We start from the raw sequence: 14,952 nt of genomic DNA on the forward strand, positions 1-14,952 counted from the left end.
GATTCATAAATCATGAAATACGGAAAAATTATTATAAGCTTTGGCAACATAAAATAACAGAAACGTTCAAAAGCAGTCAAGTTTTAATTTTGAATTTATTGGTATTAATTCTTTTGCACCATAAAATTTTTCTTTGCAAAATAAGCTCTCAAAAAAACTTTTTCTTCTTCTTTCGAACATTTTTGGTTGCTCTTCCTATTTTTTGAAAAATTTAAATGAAACGTAAAACAACCTCCGTCAAAATTTTTCAGATTTGTTTTTTTGCAGTAATTATAAAACTGAGCTGGTTTTTGCTAAGGCCAAAATACATGCATCTACAAAATTGTTTTCAGTGGGAAAAGATGTTTGAATTCTAACAGAAAAAATAAACAACTTTTGATTGATGCTTAAAACGTGTAAGTTTCTATCAGGATCATTGATTGAATGTAAGATATTTTTTGGGAAATCGGAAAATAGGTATTTAGCATTTTTCCTTTTTTATTCGACATATATTTTCTTTCATAAAACTGTAAAATTGTTGGTTACTTTAACATTTTCGGTGCTGTTGCATATGAGTCAGCAACTAAACTTTTCTCTGCCTTTAATATTTTGTTTATTCTATGTATGTGATTTTCGATTTGTTATAAGGGGATAAACGGGATGAATTTCTCATTTTAAACTGGTATTGCACCTACATAATCTGTTCATTACAAAACTGTATTTGAACGGTTGTCATAAGGGCGCCCAATTATTTCAAACTTTTTCTGCGATTATTCCTCTACTAACAAAAAATTTTGACAAATATCAATCAAATAACTTTCAGAATGACTTCAAAAATTATTTTTCTCTGTATTATTCTTTTAATTTTAATTCAACTTGCATCTGCGGATTTCTCATGCTTTTTTGGAGATTTCATTTGTAAGCATATTACTTGCCGGGTGAGTTTTACTACATTTTTTATGGGTATTTACGGTGGATAAAATAAAATTCCAAAATTTTCAAGTAAGAAAATTTCTAAAATTACAAAATTCTGATCATTGGAAAATTGGTAAACTAATCACGATGTACAAAACTTTATTTTGAATGACGAATTTTTCAGAATTGCGAAATAGCAACTTGCATCACTGGAGACTGCGTCTGCACAATTTGCACATAATGGATGTAACACTTTTGGAAAAATGAAACGTTACCTCCGGTTTCAATAATTTAACTTCATATTTATGTATAAGAACCAATGAATCACTTTTTTATCACAGACATTTGAAATAGTGTGAATTTAAAAAAAAATTAAACATTAAACAACTGAGGTTTGGAGAAATGTTCATTCTGCAATTGTGTTTCATGGCCCTCTATTTATTTTGAAGACCGAAAAAAATAACCTAGTGTTAACTATTAGCAGGAGGTTCTAATAATAATAATTTTATAACAAAAAAGTTAATTCAGCGATCTAACCGGCTCAGAAGTTTTAAGCTCCGCGAAAAAATTTCTGAGAGGTTCCATCCATTATTTTTTTTTTTTTATTGTTGTACATCTCGAGTTTTAGTCAGCAATTTACAAATTAATTTATTTCGTAATACAGACACAAATATTCATTTCTGTTTTCTTAAACTAGTTTTCCCACTTTAAAAAAGAACACCCAATTGCCTGTTATTTCTGCACGCGTGACCATGAACCCAGTAAAGGGCAAAATATTATTTTGCATGTTTGACAAACCACGTGGTGAATTGTTTTGATTGATGTCTTCCATCAACATTTTCCACATAAAAACGTTCTCGATTAATCGTTTTCTAATCTTTGATGAACAGTTTTTTCCAGATGAATTTTAATTTTCAAATTTTGATTTCAACAGTTTTTATTGCCCTTGCATTTTCTGCTGACAGAAAACCTATAATCGATTGTGTAACTGCGTGTATTCACAAGGAGTCCTTAGCAGATTGGAACAACTGTGCTCCAAAATGCTTTTCCAGTTCTCCCGGTTTGTTTTTTTTCTGAATTCTGAAAATAAGTAGAAATTTTCAGATAAAAAAGATGAAAACTATTTGAAATGTGAAACAAAATGTGCTAAACTTCGGTTCACGATGGAAGAGGATGATGCCAAGTTTTCAGATTTCGAGAATTGCAATCAAGCCTGTGTTTACGATTATAATGTTCTGTAAATAGCGATTTGTTTTAAATTAAAAGTAAGAATGTCAACGGAAATTTGTAAACTTTGTACATACCGTAACTGGTGATGTGGCTTGGGCATTTTATAATTTTCTATAAGGTAGGTCTTTCTGTAGGCGTAAACCCCGGCTCTTCTCTAGTAATGCAAATTATTTATGTTTGTAGAGCTTTAAAAAATTTTATTGCTTACTATTTTTCAAAAACTCTGTAGTCTTTTATTTATGTTACCAGCCGTGGACCGCACCTCCGGCGCGGCCCCCGACTTCTAGAGCTGAAAACTAATTTTTCTGAAACTACCGTAATCCTACAGTACTCCTACCGTACCACTATTGTACCACTACAGTACCCCGACTATATCCCTACACTAACCCAACTCACTATCCCTCCAGAAGCTAAAACTTTGCAGACTACAAAAACTACAAAGACTACAAACTATGGACAAACGGAATAAGCGCTTTATATATAGTAAATGATTTTGCCCCCTTCATTATGTTTTCTGTCATAATAATAATGATTTTTTAAATACAGTGAAAAAGCTTCAAGAAATACGATAACATTCTTTTGAAAACACAAAATTTGTTCTTGTTTCTGGTCATTTTTGTGTTATCTCATTCAAATTTTATTGGCATTTCTCATGTTTTGCAGTAAAATTAGCATACTTTCATTTAATAAAATATTTTCAAATTACACCAAAGGCAGGAACAACCCATGATCCATTTTACGACTTTCTGTGTTTTTAATGTTATTTAATCACATTTTCTTGTACTTCTTGTATTTATTTTGTATTTTCTACTAAAGTGACTAAGTAGAGCAGATTAAGTTTTTGTGATAGCTGCTAATTCTTAAAATCGTAAAAATAAGCGTAATACAATTAATCCAGACATTTTTTCCTATTCCATGTTTTCCGTTGACATTAAACTCTTGTTTTTTTAATACTATTCTAATGAAGTGTTTTTTTTCTGAAATTATCTTTAACCACAAGAACATCAAAATTAGGTTTTCATTGCCAAATATTTGTATTTGATAACAAAAACAACCAAATCATACTCTTATCACCACTACTACAAAAAAGCAACCGATTCTCATTTATTTTATTCTACAATACATGTCGTTTGAAACTTTTTTCCTGTTCCTGGTTTTCCTCGTTGCTATTAAATCTGAAGATTTGGGATCGGATGCCAAAGAAAATGACATAGAATGTGTACTTTCATGTGAAGTCGACAAAGTTGAAGATTGGGAAAAGTGTGCGGAGGGATGCTATTCGGGAAAAATGGGCAAGTTTTACTTTATAATATGTTAGAACACTCGTAATTTTTATTTGATCAAGGGCACTGGCTAATCAAAAATGTTGACCAACTCTATGTAGCAAACCTTAGATTGGTCGGCGCATTAAACAATTTTTGAGCTAAGTTAAATTGTGTGATAGTTTGCTTAACAATATGTTTTTGAAAATTTTTCAGATGATTCGGATCGTACTTTCGTATCCTGTGGAACCAATTGCATTAATAAGTTTTTCAAGCCCAATACAGATGTGGCAGATTTGCAGGAGTTTGAAAATTGTGCCGAGAAGTGTGTGGAAGATTATCGTGATCTAAATGAGAAATAATAATTAAACTTTTTTTTACTCAAAGTATTTGTTTCTCAATAAATTTTGTGCAATATTTAACAGGTTATAAATATTTGCAATAGTTTTCAAACTTGAAAATTTATAACACTTTTCTGCTTTTAACATGGTCATTTCAGTAAAAAAAGGAATTTTAAACACAGGAAAGTATAAATAATCAAATTATGGAAGTTAATAAATTCAAATAAATATGCATATATTCAAAAATTAGAGCTTCTTATTGCTAGTTTTTGAAACTAATCAGGGAAAGTGTGTTTTCATTTTGACAATCGAAAAACTTGGCAAACTTATTTGTTTCAGAGTGTGACCTCACTTTTTGAATTCCATGTTTTCTAGAGGTAAGTTGCAAACGTTTGGTAATCAAAGCTTCAGTGTCAATGTTTTTTAAAAAGAAATGCTACCTTAACAAAACAATTAAAAACCCAACAAAAAACTGGCGGGAGACCTTCAAAATAGTTTTTGAAGCAAAACTCATAGGCAAATTTTCAAGATTTTCAAACAAGAAGAAGAAAGTAAGTAAAATGGTACCGTTTTTCTAGCAAAAAACTGGTTTCCAGATATAAAAATAATTTTCAATTGCTAAATCTGCTCTTCACACTTAGCCGATCAAGTGAATCATGATATTTGAGAATTTGTTTTGCTGCATGATGTTTGATTTGCTCATACATAAACAACAACAGTTGTTCCCATATGACACATGGGTTGTGTAACAGTCTTCTCCTATAAAATACGTCATGCCAACACCTTCGAACTTTGATTTTTTACAATTCTCTTCTCTTCTTGATGCTTTTGAAATTAAATACTTTAAATATATTTTTTTCAATAAATTGATGTTTTGCTTCATGGTTTTTGATATGTTCAAGTGTAAACAAATCTTATCATTACACTTTTGTTCATCACTATGCTCATCAAGCTTCTTATATAAATACTCTCTGGGTGGTAGCACATCTCATTCTAAAACATTTGGTATATACACTTCCAATTTAAAACATTTTGAGCTTTACAACTTTTTTCCACACTTGCTGTTTTGATTTTCAAGTGATCAACGGTGTTCAGAAAATTGTTTTGTTTTTTTTTAATCTTGATTGTACTGAGTTGCTTCAAGTTTAAAATTATTTTAGAGTATTTATTTCATTTTACAGAATGTTCACCAAGACCCTCCTCCTCCTTATCCTCATCGCCTTCCTGGCCGAGCTTGCCACCGCTGATTTTTCGTGTTTCCTTGGAAATTGGTTCTGTGATAGCGTGACGTGTAGAGTGAGTTATTTTTCTATAAAATTACATGTTTCAATTTTTTTTTAAATCATTAAGAATTCTAATATTTGGATTTTTCAGAACTGCAAAATCTCATCGTGCCTCACCGGAGACTGTGTTTGCTCAGTTTGCACATAATTGACATAACCATAATTACAGCAAAACTACATGTGTATATTATTTGACAGCTTATTTGAACATTGCAAATAAACAAATTTTTTACTGAACTTCTATTTTTATGTTGATTTTTTACGACAGAAAATCACCAGTGGACAAATTCTGAACATTATCGCTATGACAAAATTTCATACTAGAACGAAAATTTGTTCTATTTGCCTTTAATTTTAATAAATATTCCACCGGCGTTACTATGCGGGATTTTATACAAATTTTTTTACAGAACCAAAAAAAAACCACAGAATTCATCGAAGTGTAAAAGAATCAGTGTTTGGCTTTTTTTTAAGAAGAGAGACGTCAGACACGTCAGATCCCGGTAAAACATTTCAAATGAACTTTTCCAATTGTTAAAAAAATTTAATGAATCTTTTAAAAATGTGTGAACCCAAACTAGAAAATGTCCTGCTTTCAAAAACTTTTTATAGAACATCCAATTATAAACAGTCAATGGATAAAATTCTCCGAAAGCCAATTAATAATATAATAGACGGCGCATGAAATGATGACAAACAATGATTGTTCAATGTTCACTTCCATGTGTCTTGGGTTCAATAGTTTTTCTATGACATATCGAAGCAATTATTACAAGAAGTATCTATGTGATCTTACCCATCTTTTTGATCTTGTTACAATGATCGACTCCGCCTTTTTATGTTATTAAAATGTATTTATTTGGAAATAGAATTTTGTTAAATAAATAAATTTATTAAAAGTCCCTAAAACTTTTTTCTCACAATGACAACATTTATTATTTATTTTGTCTCTATCGTTGCGTTTGTTTTTACTATAATACAGTTTTTCACGGGAATGTGAGTTGATAAGTCAATGTAAAAATGGAACGTTTGAAATTACAGATATGGATACATTTTTTCCAATTATTTTTTCAACCGAGTTGAAGAAGTTGTAGCTAAAATATATGTGTTTGAAAAGACTTTTTTTTAGATAAAAAAAATTTCAGTGCAATCCAAAACTTTGTTTGCAAGTTAGTCTACTAAAAATAAACTACGAAAGTTCAAAATTTCACAATTTCTCAGAACCCATAAATTTCAGACCGATTTGTCTACAAATCTACAGACAAGGTCATGTTGGTGACATTTCCGGATTTCCATTCCTTATGGGTACTTTGGTGTAAGCAGTTAAATTTGTTTAATACTAATAATAATCCACAAAAATTGCAGATTGCCATTCTGGCTTCGATATGGTTTTCTCCGAAATGATGTAATGTTGATTTCAATCAACTGTGCCGGAATACCCATTGCGGTTTTCAATGCGATGTTTTTCCTGTACTTTTCAAAACCGAAAGTATGTATTTTTACCCACAAGTGTTTAGAAAATTTTAGAAAAATTGGTTTTAAGTAACATTTTTTGATAATTTCGTTTTGTAAAAATGTTGCAATGCATATTACTTTAGTTGATTTTTGAAAAGTATAGATTTACGTAATTGTAAAATTAGTTGAAGTATTTTTTAAACAAAATGTTGTATGCTAATTTCAGAAATACTACATGACACAACTATCTATCGTGACAATTATAATCTTGACAATGCTTATGTTAATTCATTTTAATCCAAACGTGCAGTTTCTTGGATTCGTTTGCATTGTTCTCAACCTCATCACTTTCGGCTCCCCGTTAGCTGGACTAGTAAGTGTTTTTGGTTGTTGAAAAATTAACAGTTACTACTGACTATATTCTTAGAGAGTAGTGCTCAGAGATCGGGAAGTGATCACTCTTCCCTTTGTTTTATGTCTTGTGCAGTTGATAGTGCAATGTCTATGGAATTTGTATGGAATTCTGATACAGGACTTTTTTCTTGTGGTAAGGAAAATATTGTTTTATTTTTTATTTATGAACTTAACTTTTCTTTTCACAGATTCCGACGGCTGTTGGAATAATGATTAGTCTTGTTCAACTTTCATTATTCCTCATTTTTCCAAGAAAAAGAGACGGATATAGTCCAATGGCAAAAGTGGCACGGTGTGTTTTCGGAAGTTCAAATAATCGAAAAGAAGTACCTGATGAGCCACAGAAAATTGTTGTTGAATCTAATACAGTGTATTAAAAAATCAATGTAATTTTGCAATGAAGATATTCAATTCAAATCACTATATTCAATACGCCCTAGTTTGCATGAAAATATTCCATCCTCAGCACGAGTAACATTAGTTTTTTTTGGGCATTCATGCCTCGTTTTTATACTTCATTTAACAACAAAAACCCGCTGCATACAACACGCCAAAATTCAAATAGTTTTATTGGTAAATTATTTTGAATAAAAAAGCCTATTTTAAAAGCTAATCTAGTGTAATTACATATCCTAAAGACCGAAGCCAAAATATAAAAAATGATTCTTCGTGTATAGCACAGAAACGTATTTATAAACAAGTATTTTAGAGATCTAAATCAATATTTTTGAAAAAAAAAAGGACCTAAACCTCCCAATTATAGGGCACAGGCCATTTTTCCTTAGTTTTGTTTTTACGCACAATAATATTCAATTATTGAGATTTCCTTGCTGTGTCACGAAGGAGAACATTTTTTGTATTATCATTGTGCTTTAAAATTAAGTTGTATGTACATACAATCAGTCCAAATGAAATTGTTGTTTAGGTGCAACCTACAGGTGCCGGCAAAAATGAGGATCGCGATTATTCGCTCACACGAAGTCACATAATTGCTTTTTTCCAAATTAAATCACTGTCAGACGTATAGTCGAGTTAAAAAAAAACGTTTAAAATACAAATGGTATTTTGTAAATTGTTTTGCAATATATCTCAACATAAATTATGAGCGACAGAAGACGCAATATCCTGATTTTGAAAAATAAAATACGTGTTCATATTTTCGGTCATGTCCTCCTTCTCAACGCAGGTTCTGAAGATTCTTAGATAACTAACGCTTCACGTTTGACAGGAATAAAAAATAATACGGATGTATGAAGGAATAAAATTCCAGGAAATAGGAGGCACAATTTATAAAGTTTCTCGTTATTTCTGAATATCCCCATGGATGAAAATCTCATATTTTGACTTTTTTGCGTTTTAACATCGATGGGGGAATTTTGCACTTTACATCGTTGAAATCGTTTAAAATTTAATTAGATTTTCATGAACTGTCTACACGTAAATCTAAAAAATCAAATTAAAAAAAGCTAGCCATAAGGAAAATCTGAAAATAGAACCTGTTTTGGTTTTTTTGATAATTTTCAATTTAACTTTGAGTATGACTGACTTGAGTACTATAGTTATAGGCAACAAACCCCATAGGGGAGATGGCAACCTATTTATTTATAAGGCCCTTGTATTCAGAACATGTTTCGTCCGTTGACCTCCAGATATCACGAGAGTCTAAGTGGGCTGTTTTATTTGAAAAACACCAACTCTTTAGTTTAGAACTAGCCTCTGCCATGAAACTTCGAGGAGAAATATAGTAGTTTTCAAAAGTTTTAGCTATGTACTTTTCAATCAAGAAAAGAAATCTAACCATTCAGGCGTTATGGGTTTGTGGCTTTGAGAAGTTTAAAAAAGCTGTTTTTTCGCCATTGTGGGAAGAACTGTTGTGGGAACTCAAAATATATACTATGAAAACTTTTTCCAAATTAATCTATATTCCAACTTTGCACTAGTCTTACGAAAGTACCAAACATTTTCATCATCAGTTCAGAATTTTGTTCAAAAATTAATTTTAAAACTTTACTATTCGCAGAAGAAACCAGTGAGGGCATCTGGTCTGTTTTCCTTTTCCAGTTCAATGACTTTCATGAACACCTGCCACACGCGACAGATCTTTCTTAAAGATATCCTCCTCGCCATCTTATATAAAGCATCATGCCGTTTCTGACACCCGTTTTAATGTTTCGGTGTTTTTTTGATTGACCAACGCATTCGAGTCATGCTTCCCAGGTTGGTAATTACTTTGAATTTTCCAATTTTTAACAAACAAAACACAAATACGTGTCTTTAACTCAAGTTTCAAAATTTCAGACAGATTGCTTTTCCAACATTACTTGGTCTCCTAATTCTGTCCACCTACCTGTATAGCTATATTTTCAAAGAGAGTAAATACATTGTGATATTTGATGGAAAACATGTAAATTTTACTGGAAGTAAGTCAAAAACCGTATAATTCAGAATTTATGCCAAAATCTTTCTTTATAGTCGAAGATTTCATTCCACCATTTGTCAACATTGTGTCAGACTTTTTTGTAAGTTTTATTTTAGTAGACAAAATGACAAAAAAATAAACAGCTGGAAAATATACTTTTTCAAATTGAAGCTTTTTTCCTTTTTTGGGCATATTAAAAATATCAACAAGACAATAAATTGAGGCGCACTTTTTGAAAATTATATGTGACATCATTTAAGGTAGCCTCCAACTACAAATTAATGTCATGCGGAATACGAAAATCCATGTCTCAACTCACAGTAAATACAATGTGTCTGTTGAATGATGAGAGCAATTTTATGAAAGGAAATCATCATTTGAATGAGACGTGGCTCTCAAACAGGTAAAATTAAAATTAAGTAATCAAAAATTCTTTTTTTTTAATTCAAGATCGTGTGGAAACAACCCGAAATTCCGAATTCCATCTTTATTGTTGCTCAATGACACGGATACCGTTCGTTTTGCTTTTATCAGAGACCCAATTGAACGATTCGTGTCATTATATCTGGATAAATGCTTAAAGTACGCTCTTTAGTTTTTATGCAGTCCAAATACCTAAAATTGAAATTCAGAGAGAATGCTTGCTGGAATTGTGGTGAAGATATGCGATGCGTGGTGAAGGAAATTTACAATGGACTGAAAAAGGTTCAGAACCATAAAGAATGGCAACCAATTCCAACTTATATGGATACTCACGCAGCGCCTTTATCATGGAATTGCAATTTTGACAAGGATCTAGCAAAGTGGCATTTGTTGATGATGGGAGCAGATGTGGAAGAAAGGAAATCGTCAATTTTTCATTTGGCAAATATTTTTAAAAGACAAGGAGTATCACACGCAGTTGTTGAAAAAGTGAAGGAGGAAACTATGGGTTAGTAGTTAAATGTTCAAGCTGTATTGAGTAAATAGAAACTTCAAAAAAAATTAATTAGACATAAAAGAGTCCAAACCTTCCACGAAATCACTTTAAAAAATCCTGCCTACCTGCCTACGAACGTTTGCCTTGGAAGACACATGAGCTTTCCAAGTCTTAAATTAAACTAGGTATCTAAAAAATATTTAAAGTTGAATTTACGCAATAATGGGAGAAAAGAAGTTGTAGTTTGGCATGAATGTAGTAGGCAATTTTCCACAAATTTTTATCAAAAAAACCTCACAATGTCAGTTTATCTTTAAGCAAACATTATTTACTACATTCGATCAAAATTAAACTTTCAGCCGGGGAAACTGCTCACTCCACGCACAAATCATCCAAAAGAGTCGAGGCAGAGCGACAAGTTCGAGAGGATCCTGTTGTCAGAGACTATCTTCATAAAATCTACTTTTTCGACTATTTAGTATTTCAGTTTAATCGAAACCCCCTCGACGCAAAATATCAAACTGATTTTTGGAAGATGACTGATTTTTAAGAGTTGTACATATTTATGTGGTTATTGTAGAACGGGTATTTTACATAGACAGCTTTTCTATATTATTTTTATGATTCTTGGTTAATAAAAAATAATTTTTGAACCTGATCATCTGCCGACCATTCCTTTGTTCTTATTCAATAGAGCATTCTGGTTTGCCAGTTCTTTAAATATCCTCCGTAATATCCATGCAATTTTGGGATGTGTGGCGAAAGATTTTTTGAAGAGATTAGAGTGTAGCTTGAAAAACGATTTTCGGAAATTTGTTTCTGTAGCTTTGTAGTACAGTGAAAAATCAAATTATTCTGAGACGTGGGTTTTTGCAACCCAATTTTAAGAACCTTATTGTAACTTGTCTATTATGACCCTTTTTTTTGTCAAAGTCTTGTTATTGAGACTTTATTATTACTGCATAAATATTAGGTTGGTCCGGAAGTCTTTATAACTGGGTTTGCTTTTCCACCGCTCGCCACAGTTGCACTTTGGTATTCCCTCGTGTCTAGTGAATAACAACAAGAGTAGGAACTTCATTGTAAGCAACACCTCATTCCTTTCCCTCTGGCCTGAAGTTAGTTAACCAACGATGTATGTCCCTAGTGCGATCCACATCCGATATGGTTTGATGTACGTCTTCCTCTCTCATACCACGATGAAGGATTCGGAAAGTCTCCTCAAGAATGTTTATGATTCACATGTCCCCTACTATAATATCATACGCAATTGGTTTCAAAGCTTCGAGAAGGACGACTTTTCTCTCGAAGACTCTGAGACCCCATAAATTGGATTTGGACACGTTGCAGAAAGCCATGGCAACGGATCCTTTCCAAATAACCCGTGAGCTGTCAACCACACTTGGGTCCCGTCAAACCAACATTGTACGAAGCTGGGAACCTCTTGGAATAAAGAAACTTATGGGTCGATTCATACCTCACACCTCAGTGGATTGGAGAAGGAGAGACACCACAGGATGCCGCCAAACCCGACCTTCACCCCAAAAAAGGCATGCTCTCAGTGTGGAGGGGAGTGTAGGGCCCTTTCTACTGGGAACTGCTACCTGAGGGCAAAATGATTAGTGGGGACATCTACGTTATCTAACCATGGAACCTGAAGGAAGTCATCGATGGTTCACCCCTGATGGACAAGCAACTCTGTTTTCAGCAAAACAACGCTAGTTCCCACCTCTCGAAACAGGTATAGTAGGAACAGACCAGCCATGGATGGATGGTTCTCCTTCACGCACCGTATTCCCCAGACCTCACTCCATCTGAATACTAGTCGTTTTCAAATATGACCCGTGTCCACGAGCGGAGAATCTTCAATACCCATAAAAGTGCCAATGTGGCACTCAAGCATTATTTCGACTCGCGCCCGGAAGGGTTCTGTTAGCAGGGCATTAATAAGTTGCCCACATGTAGACAGTATATTGTTGATAATGATAGCGAATAAAATTTATCCTATCGTTTCTCTTGCTTCGAGAAATAAACGATTGAAAAAGTTATAAAGACATCCGGACCAACCTAATATTATAGAGATACAGTGTGATTTTGGGAATCTCATGACGAATACATCAATAGAGGATAAACATCACAAATACACTTAAAACCTCCATAATGAAATTTGAATTCCACAAAATTCTGTCGAGCACTCTCTACTACATGTAGCTCAAAGATCAATTCTGTCCTATTCGTCGTATTCACCAGGAAAACCTGTTGTTTGCGTAATTTTTGATCTCTTTTTTCTAAAGTACGATGTCTGCCTTCTAAAAAACGTTAAAATTTTTATGTAATCTTTTAAATCTACCGATAGATTTTTGGCAGGATTAAGGATGCATGTCTAATGACGATGTCTGCATGGAGGCCGGGAAAAATTAAATGGTTCGTGAATTTCTGTCTTCTGATTGATGTTCAAATATTATAAAAATGTATATACAAAAAATAGTACACTTCAAAAATCAGTTAAGCCTTCCAGCCACTGTACTTCTTCAATTTCCGTGCACATCGCTTCTTTCAAACTAGAGAAATGCCGCATTGGAACTCTACTATTCAGTTTACAGGTTGCACTGATCTTCTTTATAAGACAATCTTGAGCACTATCCCATCCTTCGCACATGCTCTTTTTGTCCTGAAAAATTGATTTTTAGTTTTAAAAACACATAAAATTAATTAAACAAAACTAAAAAAAATCGTTTCTCTTTAAATTACTTCTTCATTGTTGAGAGAAAATCTTTGACTTGTTTTCCTCGAGCCTACACATACTGCCAACGTAAGAGTTAAAATCGTTTTTAGTTTTGTAGGTACTTTTTCCTATTCCTACGTACCAAAAAAGTATCTCTAGAAAAATTCAGGAGTGCAAAAAAAAACGAAAACCTTTGCATCTTGATACATTTTTTGAGGTATTCTTTTGTTTGCTGGATGTCACTGACCTCAAAAGATTTGTTGAAGATTGTATCAATGCAAGAAATATTCTGACCCACTCTTCTCATCAGCTTCTTCGCGCACTTTGAAAATACATTATGGTAATATAGATAGAACTGGCACAGACTAGTTATATCCAGCTCCAAATTATCGGTTAGGTTTGTAGACGCTTTTACGCAGGTCTGCAATAACATTGGATAAGTAAACATAAATATCCAACGTTAAAAACTTACCAAAACCTTTTCACACCCATTCGAAATTTGTTCATAATATTGTGGAGTTCGAAGAAATCGCTCGGTATCGTTCAGATCTTGCTCAATTAAAATGTGAACTTTGTCGAAGACCTGAAGCAAAAATGTTCTCCATTTTGATAAGGAAAATTAAAATAAACTCACTGAACTGCAATTGTCCAAGCTTCCAGAAAACTTGCCATGAAAAATATAAGTTTGAGCTCTATATACATAAAAAGGAATTGTAACCAACGCCAGACAAATCCAAATAAAACAACAATTACTCTTCATTTTAGTTGTGGTTCAATGAAACCACTTTTTCAATTGGAAAATGACAAATTTCATTCCTTTTTTCATCACAAACTATTATGAAAAAACCGGTTCAATTTGACTTTTATTAGAAAAATCAAAAAGCGAGATCAGATCAAAAATAAAAAATTAAATAATGTTGATCTGTATTTTGGGTGCACATCGAAAGGATTAAATATTTTTCGAAAAAAAAAAGCTATTAAATATTTCATGATCGATATTTTGGAAAAAATATCATCTTTAAGACACTGGTTGACACAAATTTGATTGAACATCAAAACAAATTTAAAACGCAAAACAAGTTTAAAAAGTTGATATCGTTACTCTTCAATGTGTGTTTTTATTTTTATTTTTTCTGAAAACATTTTCCACACCCTCGATAGGACAAAAAATGTTTTAAAACATAATGTATTATTCGACTAAATTTTAAAATTTTTATTTGAAATTTTCGCCAGTTTTTCAATAATATTTTTAACAAATAAAAGTTGTTTCTTTTGAAAAGTTTTATTCCACTACAGAAAAGGAAAAAACTGTTTTTCGTAAATTAAAAAAACAATTATATCATTTGTCCGAAGAAATTATTAATTTCAATTATAGTACTATTTTTCTATAATGAATTTGACCGGTCAATAATTTCTGATAAATCAAATTGGGATGTTCTTACAATTCACCATTATATTTTCTACTCAAATATCGACAGATATTCATTGGTGTACTGGTTAACTTCAATTTTCTTTTTATTTACAAAAACTTCTCTTTTAGACAGATTTTGTTTGATAAGTTTCCTTTAAATAACAAACTTACGAATTTGACACTCGTAGAACATATAATTTTGTGCATTTCCAATAAATGAGTTTATGAAACTCTTATATTACACACCTTGGCTTATCGATACTTATGAATATTTCTGACTAAAACATACCCAGTCCAACTGAAGTAAAAAGTATATTCCACAAAACTTGTAAAACTTGTAATATGTTTTTGTGGCTACTGAGAAAATAATTTAAAAAATTCACATTAGATCTAAATTTCCGATTGGTATCGCCAGTTGAGAAACTTTTGAATTTTGATCATGTTAAAATGACATATTCAATATTCCATCTTTTTTGTAACATCATCACTAATAATTTTGAAGACAACTCTAAACAAGTTTTCAATTTTTCTGTTAATTCTTGTTCTCTGTGTAGATTTCTCAAATTGTTCGAACTCTCAATCTTCGATATTTCGACAAG

The 14,952-nt window shown here is 32.1% G+C and overlaps 7 protein-coding genes and 1 pseudogene across 9 annotated transcripts; 7 read left to right on the forward strand and 1 right to left on the reverse strand.

Annotated features, from left to right (window-relative positions):
* Positions 1-797: 797 nt before the first annotated feature.
* On the forward strand, positions 798-1,233 carry C54F6.20 (uncharacterized protein). Its single transcript, NM_072536.9, has 2 exons — positions 798-917; positions 1,079-1,233. Exons 1-2 carry the CDS (start codon positions 804-806, stop codon positions 1,133-1,135), a joined length of 171 nt encoding a protein of 56 aa, NP_504937.5. The 5' UTR covers positions 798-803; the 3' UTR covers positions 1,136-1,233.
* Positions 1,234-1,787: 554 nt separating this feature from the next.
* Positions 1,788-3,021, forward strand: C54F6.18 (uncharacterized protein). Its single transcript, NM_001276909.3, has 3 exons — positions 1,788-1,954; positions 1,999-2,159; positions 2,549-3,021. The coding sequence occupies exons 1-2, from the start codon at positions 1,795-1,797 to the stop codon at positions 2,133-2,135; spliced, it is 297 nt and encodes a 98-aa protein (NP_001263838.1). The 5' UTR covers positions 1,788-1,794; the 3' UTR covers positions 2,136-2,159; positions 2,549-3,021.
* A 224-nt stretch (positions 3,022-3,245) lies between these two features.
* On the forward strand, positions 3,246-3,801 carry C54F6.17 (uncharacterized protein). The gene is made up of 2 exons (NM_001276910.2): positions 3,246-3,416; positions 3,603-3,801. The coding sequence occupies exons 1-2, from the start codon at positions 3,248-3,250 to the stop codon at positions 3,746-3,748; spliced, it is 315 nt and encodes a 104-aa protein (NP_001263839.1). The 5' UTR covers positions 3,246-3,247; the 3' UTR covers positions 3,749-3,801.
* A 1,107-nt stretch (positions 3,802-4,908) lies between these two features.
* On the forward strand, positions 4,909-5,243 carry C54F6.5 (UPF0506 domain-containing protein). The gene is made up of 2 exons (NM_072537.4): positions 4,909-5,023; positions 5,102-5,243. The coding sequence occupies exons 1-2, from the start codon at positions 4,910-4,912 to the stop codon at positions 5,156-5,158; spliced, it is 171 nt and encodes a 56-aa protein (NP_504938.3). The 5' UTR covers position 4,909; the 3' UTR covers positions 5,159-5,243.
* A 689-nt stretch (positions 5,244-5,932) lies between these two features.
* Positions 5,933-7,287, forward strand: swt-2 (the record flags this gene model as incomplete). Of its 2 annotated transcripts, NM_001356697.2 has the most annotated exons (6): positions 5,933-6,006; positions 6,248-6,325; positions 6,376-6,499; positions 6,692-6,838; positions 6,893-7,012; positions 7,068-7,287. In NM_001356697.2, 6 exons carry the CDS (start codon positions 5,933-5,935, stop codon positions 7,254-7,256), a joined length of 732 nt encoding a protein of 243 aa, NP_001343830.1. The 2 variants fall into 2 exon arrangements, with proteins under 2 accessions (NP_001343830.1, NP_001343831.1); NM_001356698.2 differs by lacking the exon at positions 5,933-6,006 and having other exon boundaries at positions 6,246-6,325; positions 7,068-7,256.
* A 1,752-nt stretch (positions 7,288-9,039) lies between these two features.
* On the forward strand, positions 9,040-10,867 carry C54F6.3 (Carbohydrate sulfotransferase). The gene is made up of 7 exons (NM_072539.4): positions 9,040-9,096; positions 9,178-9,299; positions 9,352-9,398; positions 9,559-9,701; positions 9,749-9,880; positions 9,931-10,229; positions 10,577-10,867. The coding sequence occupies exons 1-7, from the start codon at positions 9,086-9,088 to the stop codon at positions 10,765-10,767; spliced, it is 945 nt and encodes a 314-aa protein (NP_504940.1). The 5' UTR covers positions 9,040-9,085; the 3' UTR covers positions 10,768-10,867.
* Positions 10,868-11,374: 507 nt separating this feature from the next.
* C54F6.2 lies at positions 11,375-12,209 on the forward strand (annotated as a pseudogene). The gene has a single exon. A coding segment is annotated over exon 1 (835 nt).
* A 321-nt stretch (positions 12,210-12,530) lies between these two features.
* On the reverse strand, positions 12,531-13,911 carry C54F6.12 (T20D4.11-like domain-containing protein). The gene is made up of 4 exons (NM_072540.3): positions 13,577-13,911; positions 13,415-13,525; positions 13,190-13,363; positions 12,531-12,888 (listed from the first exon to the last, which is right to left on the reverse strand). The coding sequence occupies exons 1-4, from the start codon at positions 13,700-13,702 to the stop codon at positions 12,712-12,714; spliced, it is 588 nt and encodes a 195-aa protein (NP_504941.2). The 5' UTR covers positions 13,703-13,911; the 3' UTR covers positions 12,531-12,711.
* Positions 13,912-14,952: the final 1,041 nt, after the last annotated feature.

This window comes from Caenorhabditis elegans, chromosome V (genome assembly GCF_000002985.6).
Source record: "Caenorhabditis elegans chromosome V".
In the NCBI taxonomy this organism is placed as follows: Eukaryota; Metazoa; Nematoda; class Chromadorea; order Rhabditida; family Rhabditidae; genus Caenorhabditis; species Caenorhabditis elegans.

Excerpts from the sequence above, each read along its gene's own strand:
- C54F6.20 (NM_072536.9), top strand. The coding sequence starts at position 804 with ATGACTTCAAAAATTATTTTTCTCTGTATTATTCTTTTAATTTTAATT. Across the intron at positions 918-1,078 it reads GTAAGCATATTACTTGCCGG|AATTGCGAAATAGCAACTTG; the intron begins GTGAGTTTTACT and ends CGAATTTTTCAG.
- C54F6.18 (NM_001276909.3), top strand. The coding sequence starts at position 1,795 with ATGAATTTTAATTTTCAAATTTTGATTTCAACAGTTTTTATTGCCCTT. Across the intron at positions 1,955-1,998 it reads ATGCTTTTCCAGTTCTCCCG|ATAAAAAAGATGAAAACTAT; the intron begins GTTTGTTTTTTT and ends AGAAATTTTCAG.
- C54F6.17 (NM_001276910.2), top strand. The coding sequence starts at position 3,248 with ATGTCGTTTGAAACTTTTTTCCTGTTCCTGGTTTTCCTCGTTGCTATT. Across the intron at positions 3,417-3,602 it reads ATGCTATTCGGGAAAAATGG|ATGATTCGGATCGTACTTTC; the intron begins GCAAGTTTTACT and ends AAAATTTTTCAG.
- C54F6.5 (NM_072537.4), top strand. The coding sequence starts at position 4,910 with ATGTTCACCAAGACCCTCCTCCTCCTTATCCTCATCGCCTTCCTGGCC. Across the intron at positions 5,024-5,101 it reads GTGATAGCGTGACGTGTAGA|AACTGCAAAATCTCATCGTG; the intron begins GTGAGTTATTTT and ends TGGATTTTTCAG.
- C54F6.3 (NM_072539.4), top strand. Across the intron at positions 9,881-9,930 it reads TATCTGGATAAATGCTTAAA|AGAGAATGCTTGCTGGAATT; the intron begins GTACGCTCTTTA and ends ATTGAAATTCAG. Across the intron at positions 10,230-10,576 it reads AGTGAAGGAGGAAACTATGG|CCGGGGAAACTGCTCACTCC; the intron begins GTTAGTAGTTAA and ends TTAAACTTTCAG.
- C54F6.12 (NM_072540.3), bottom strand. The coding sequence starts at position 13,702 with ATGAAGAGTAATTGTTGTTTTATTTGGATTTGTCTGGCGTTGGTTACA. Across the intron at positions 13,526-13,576 it reads GCTTGGACAATTGCAGTTCA|GTCTTCGACAAAGTTCACAT; the intron begins GTGAGTTTATTT and ends TTTTTGCTTCAG. Across the intron at positions 13,364-13,414 it reads ATGGGTGTGAAAAGGTTTTG|ACCTGCGTAAAAGCGTCTAC; the intron begins GTAAGTTTTTAA and ends ATGTTATTGCAG.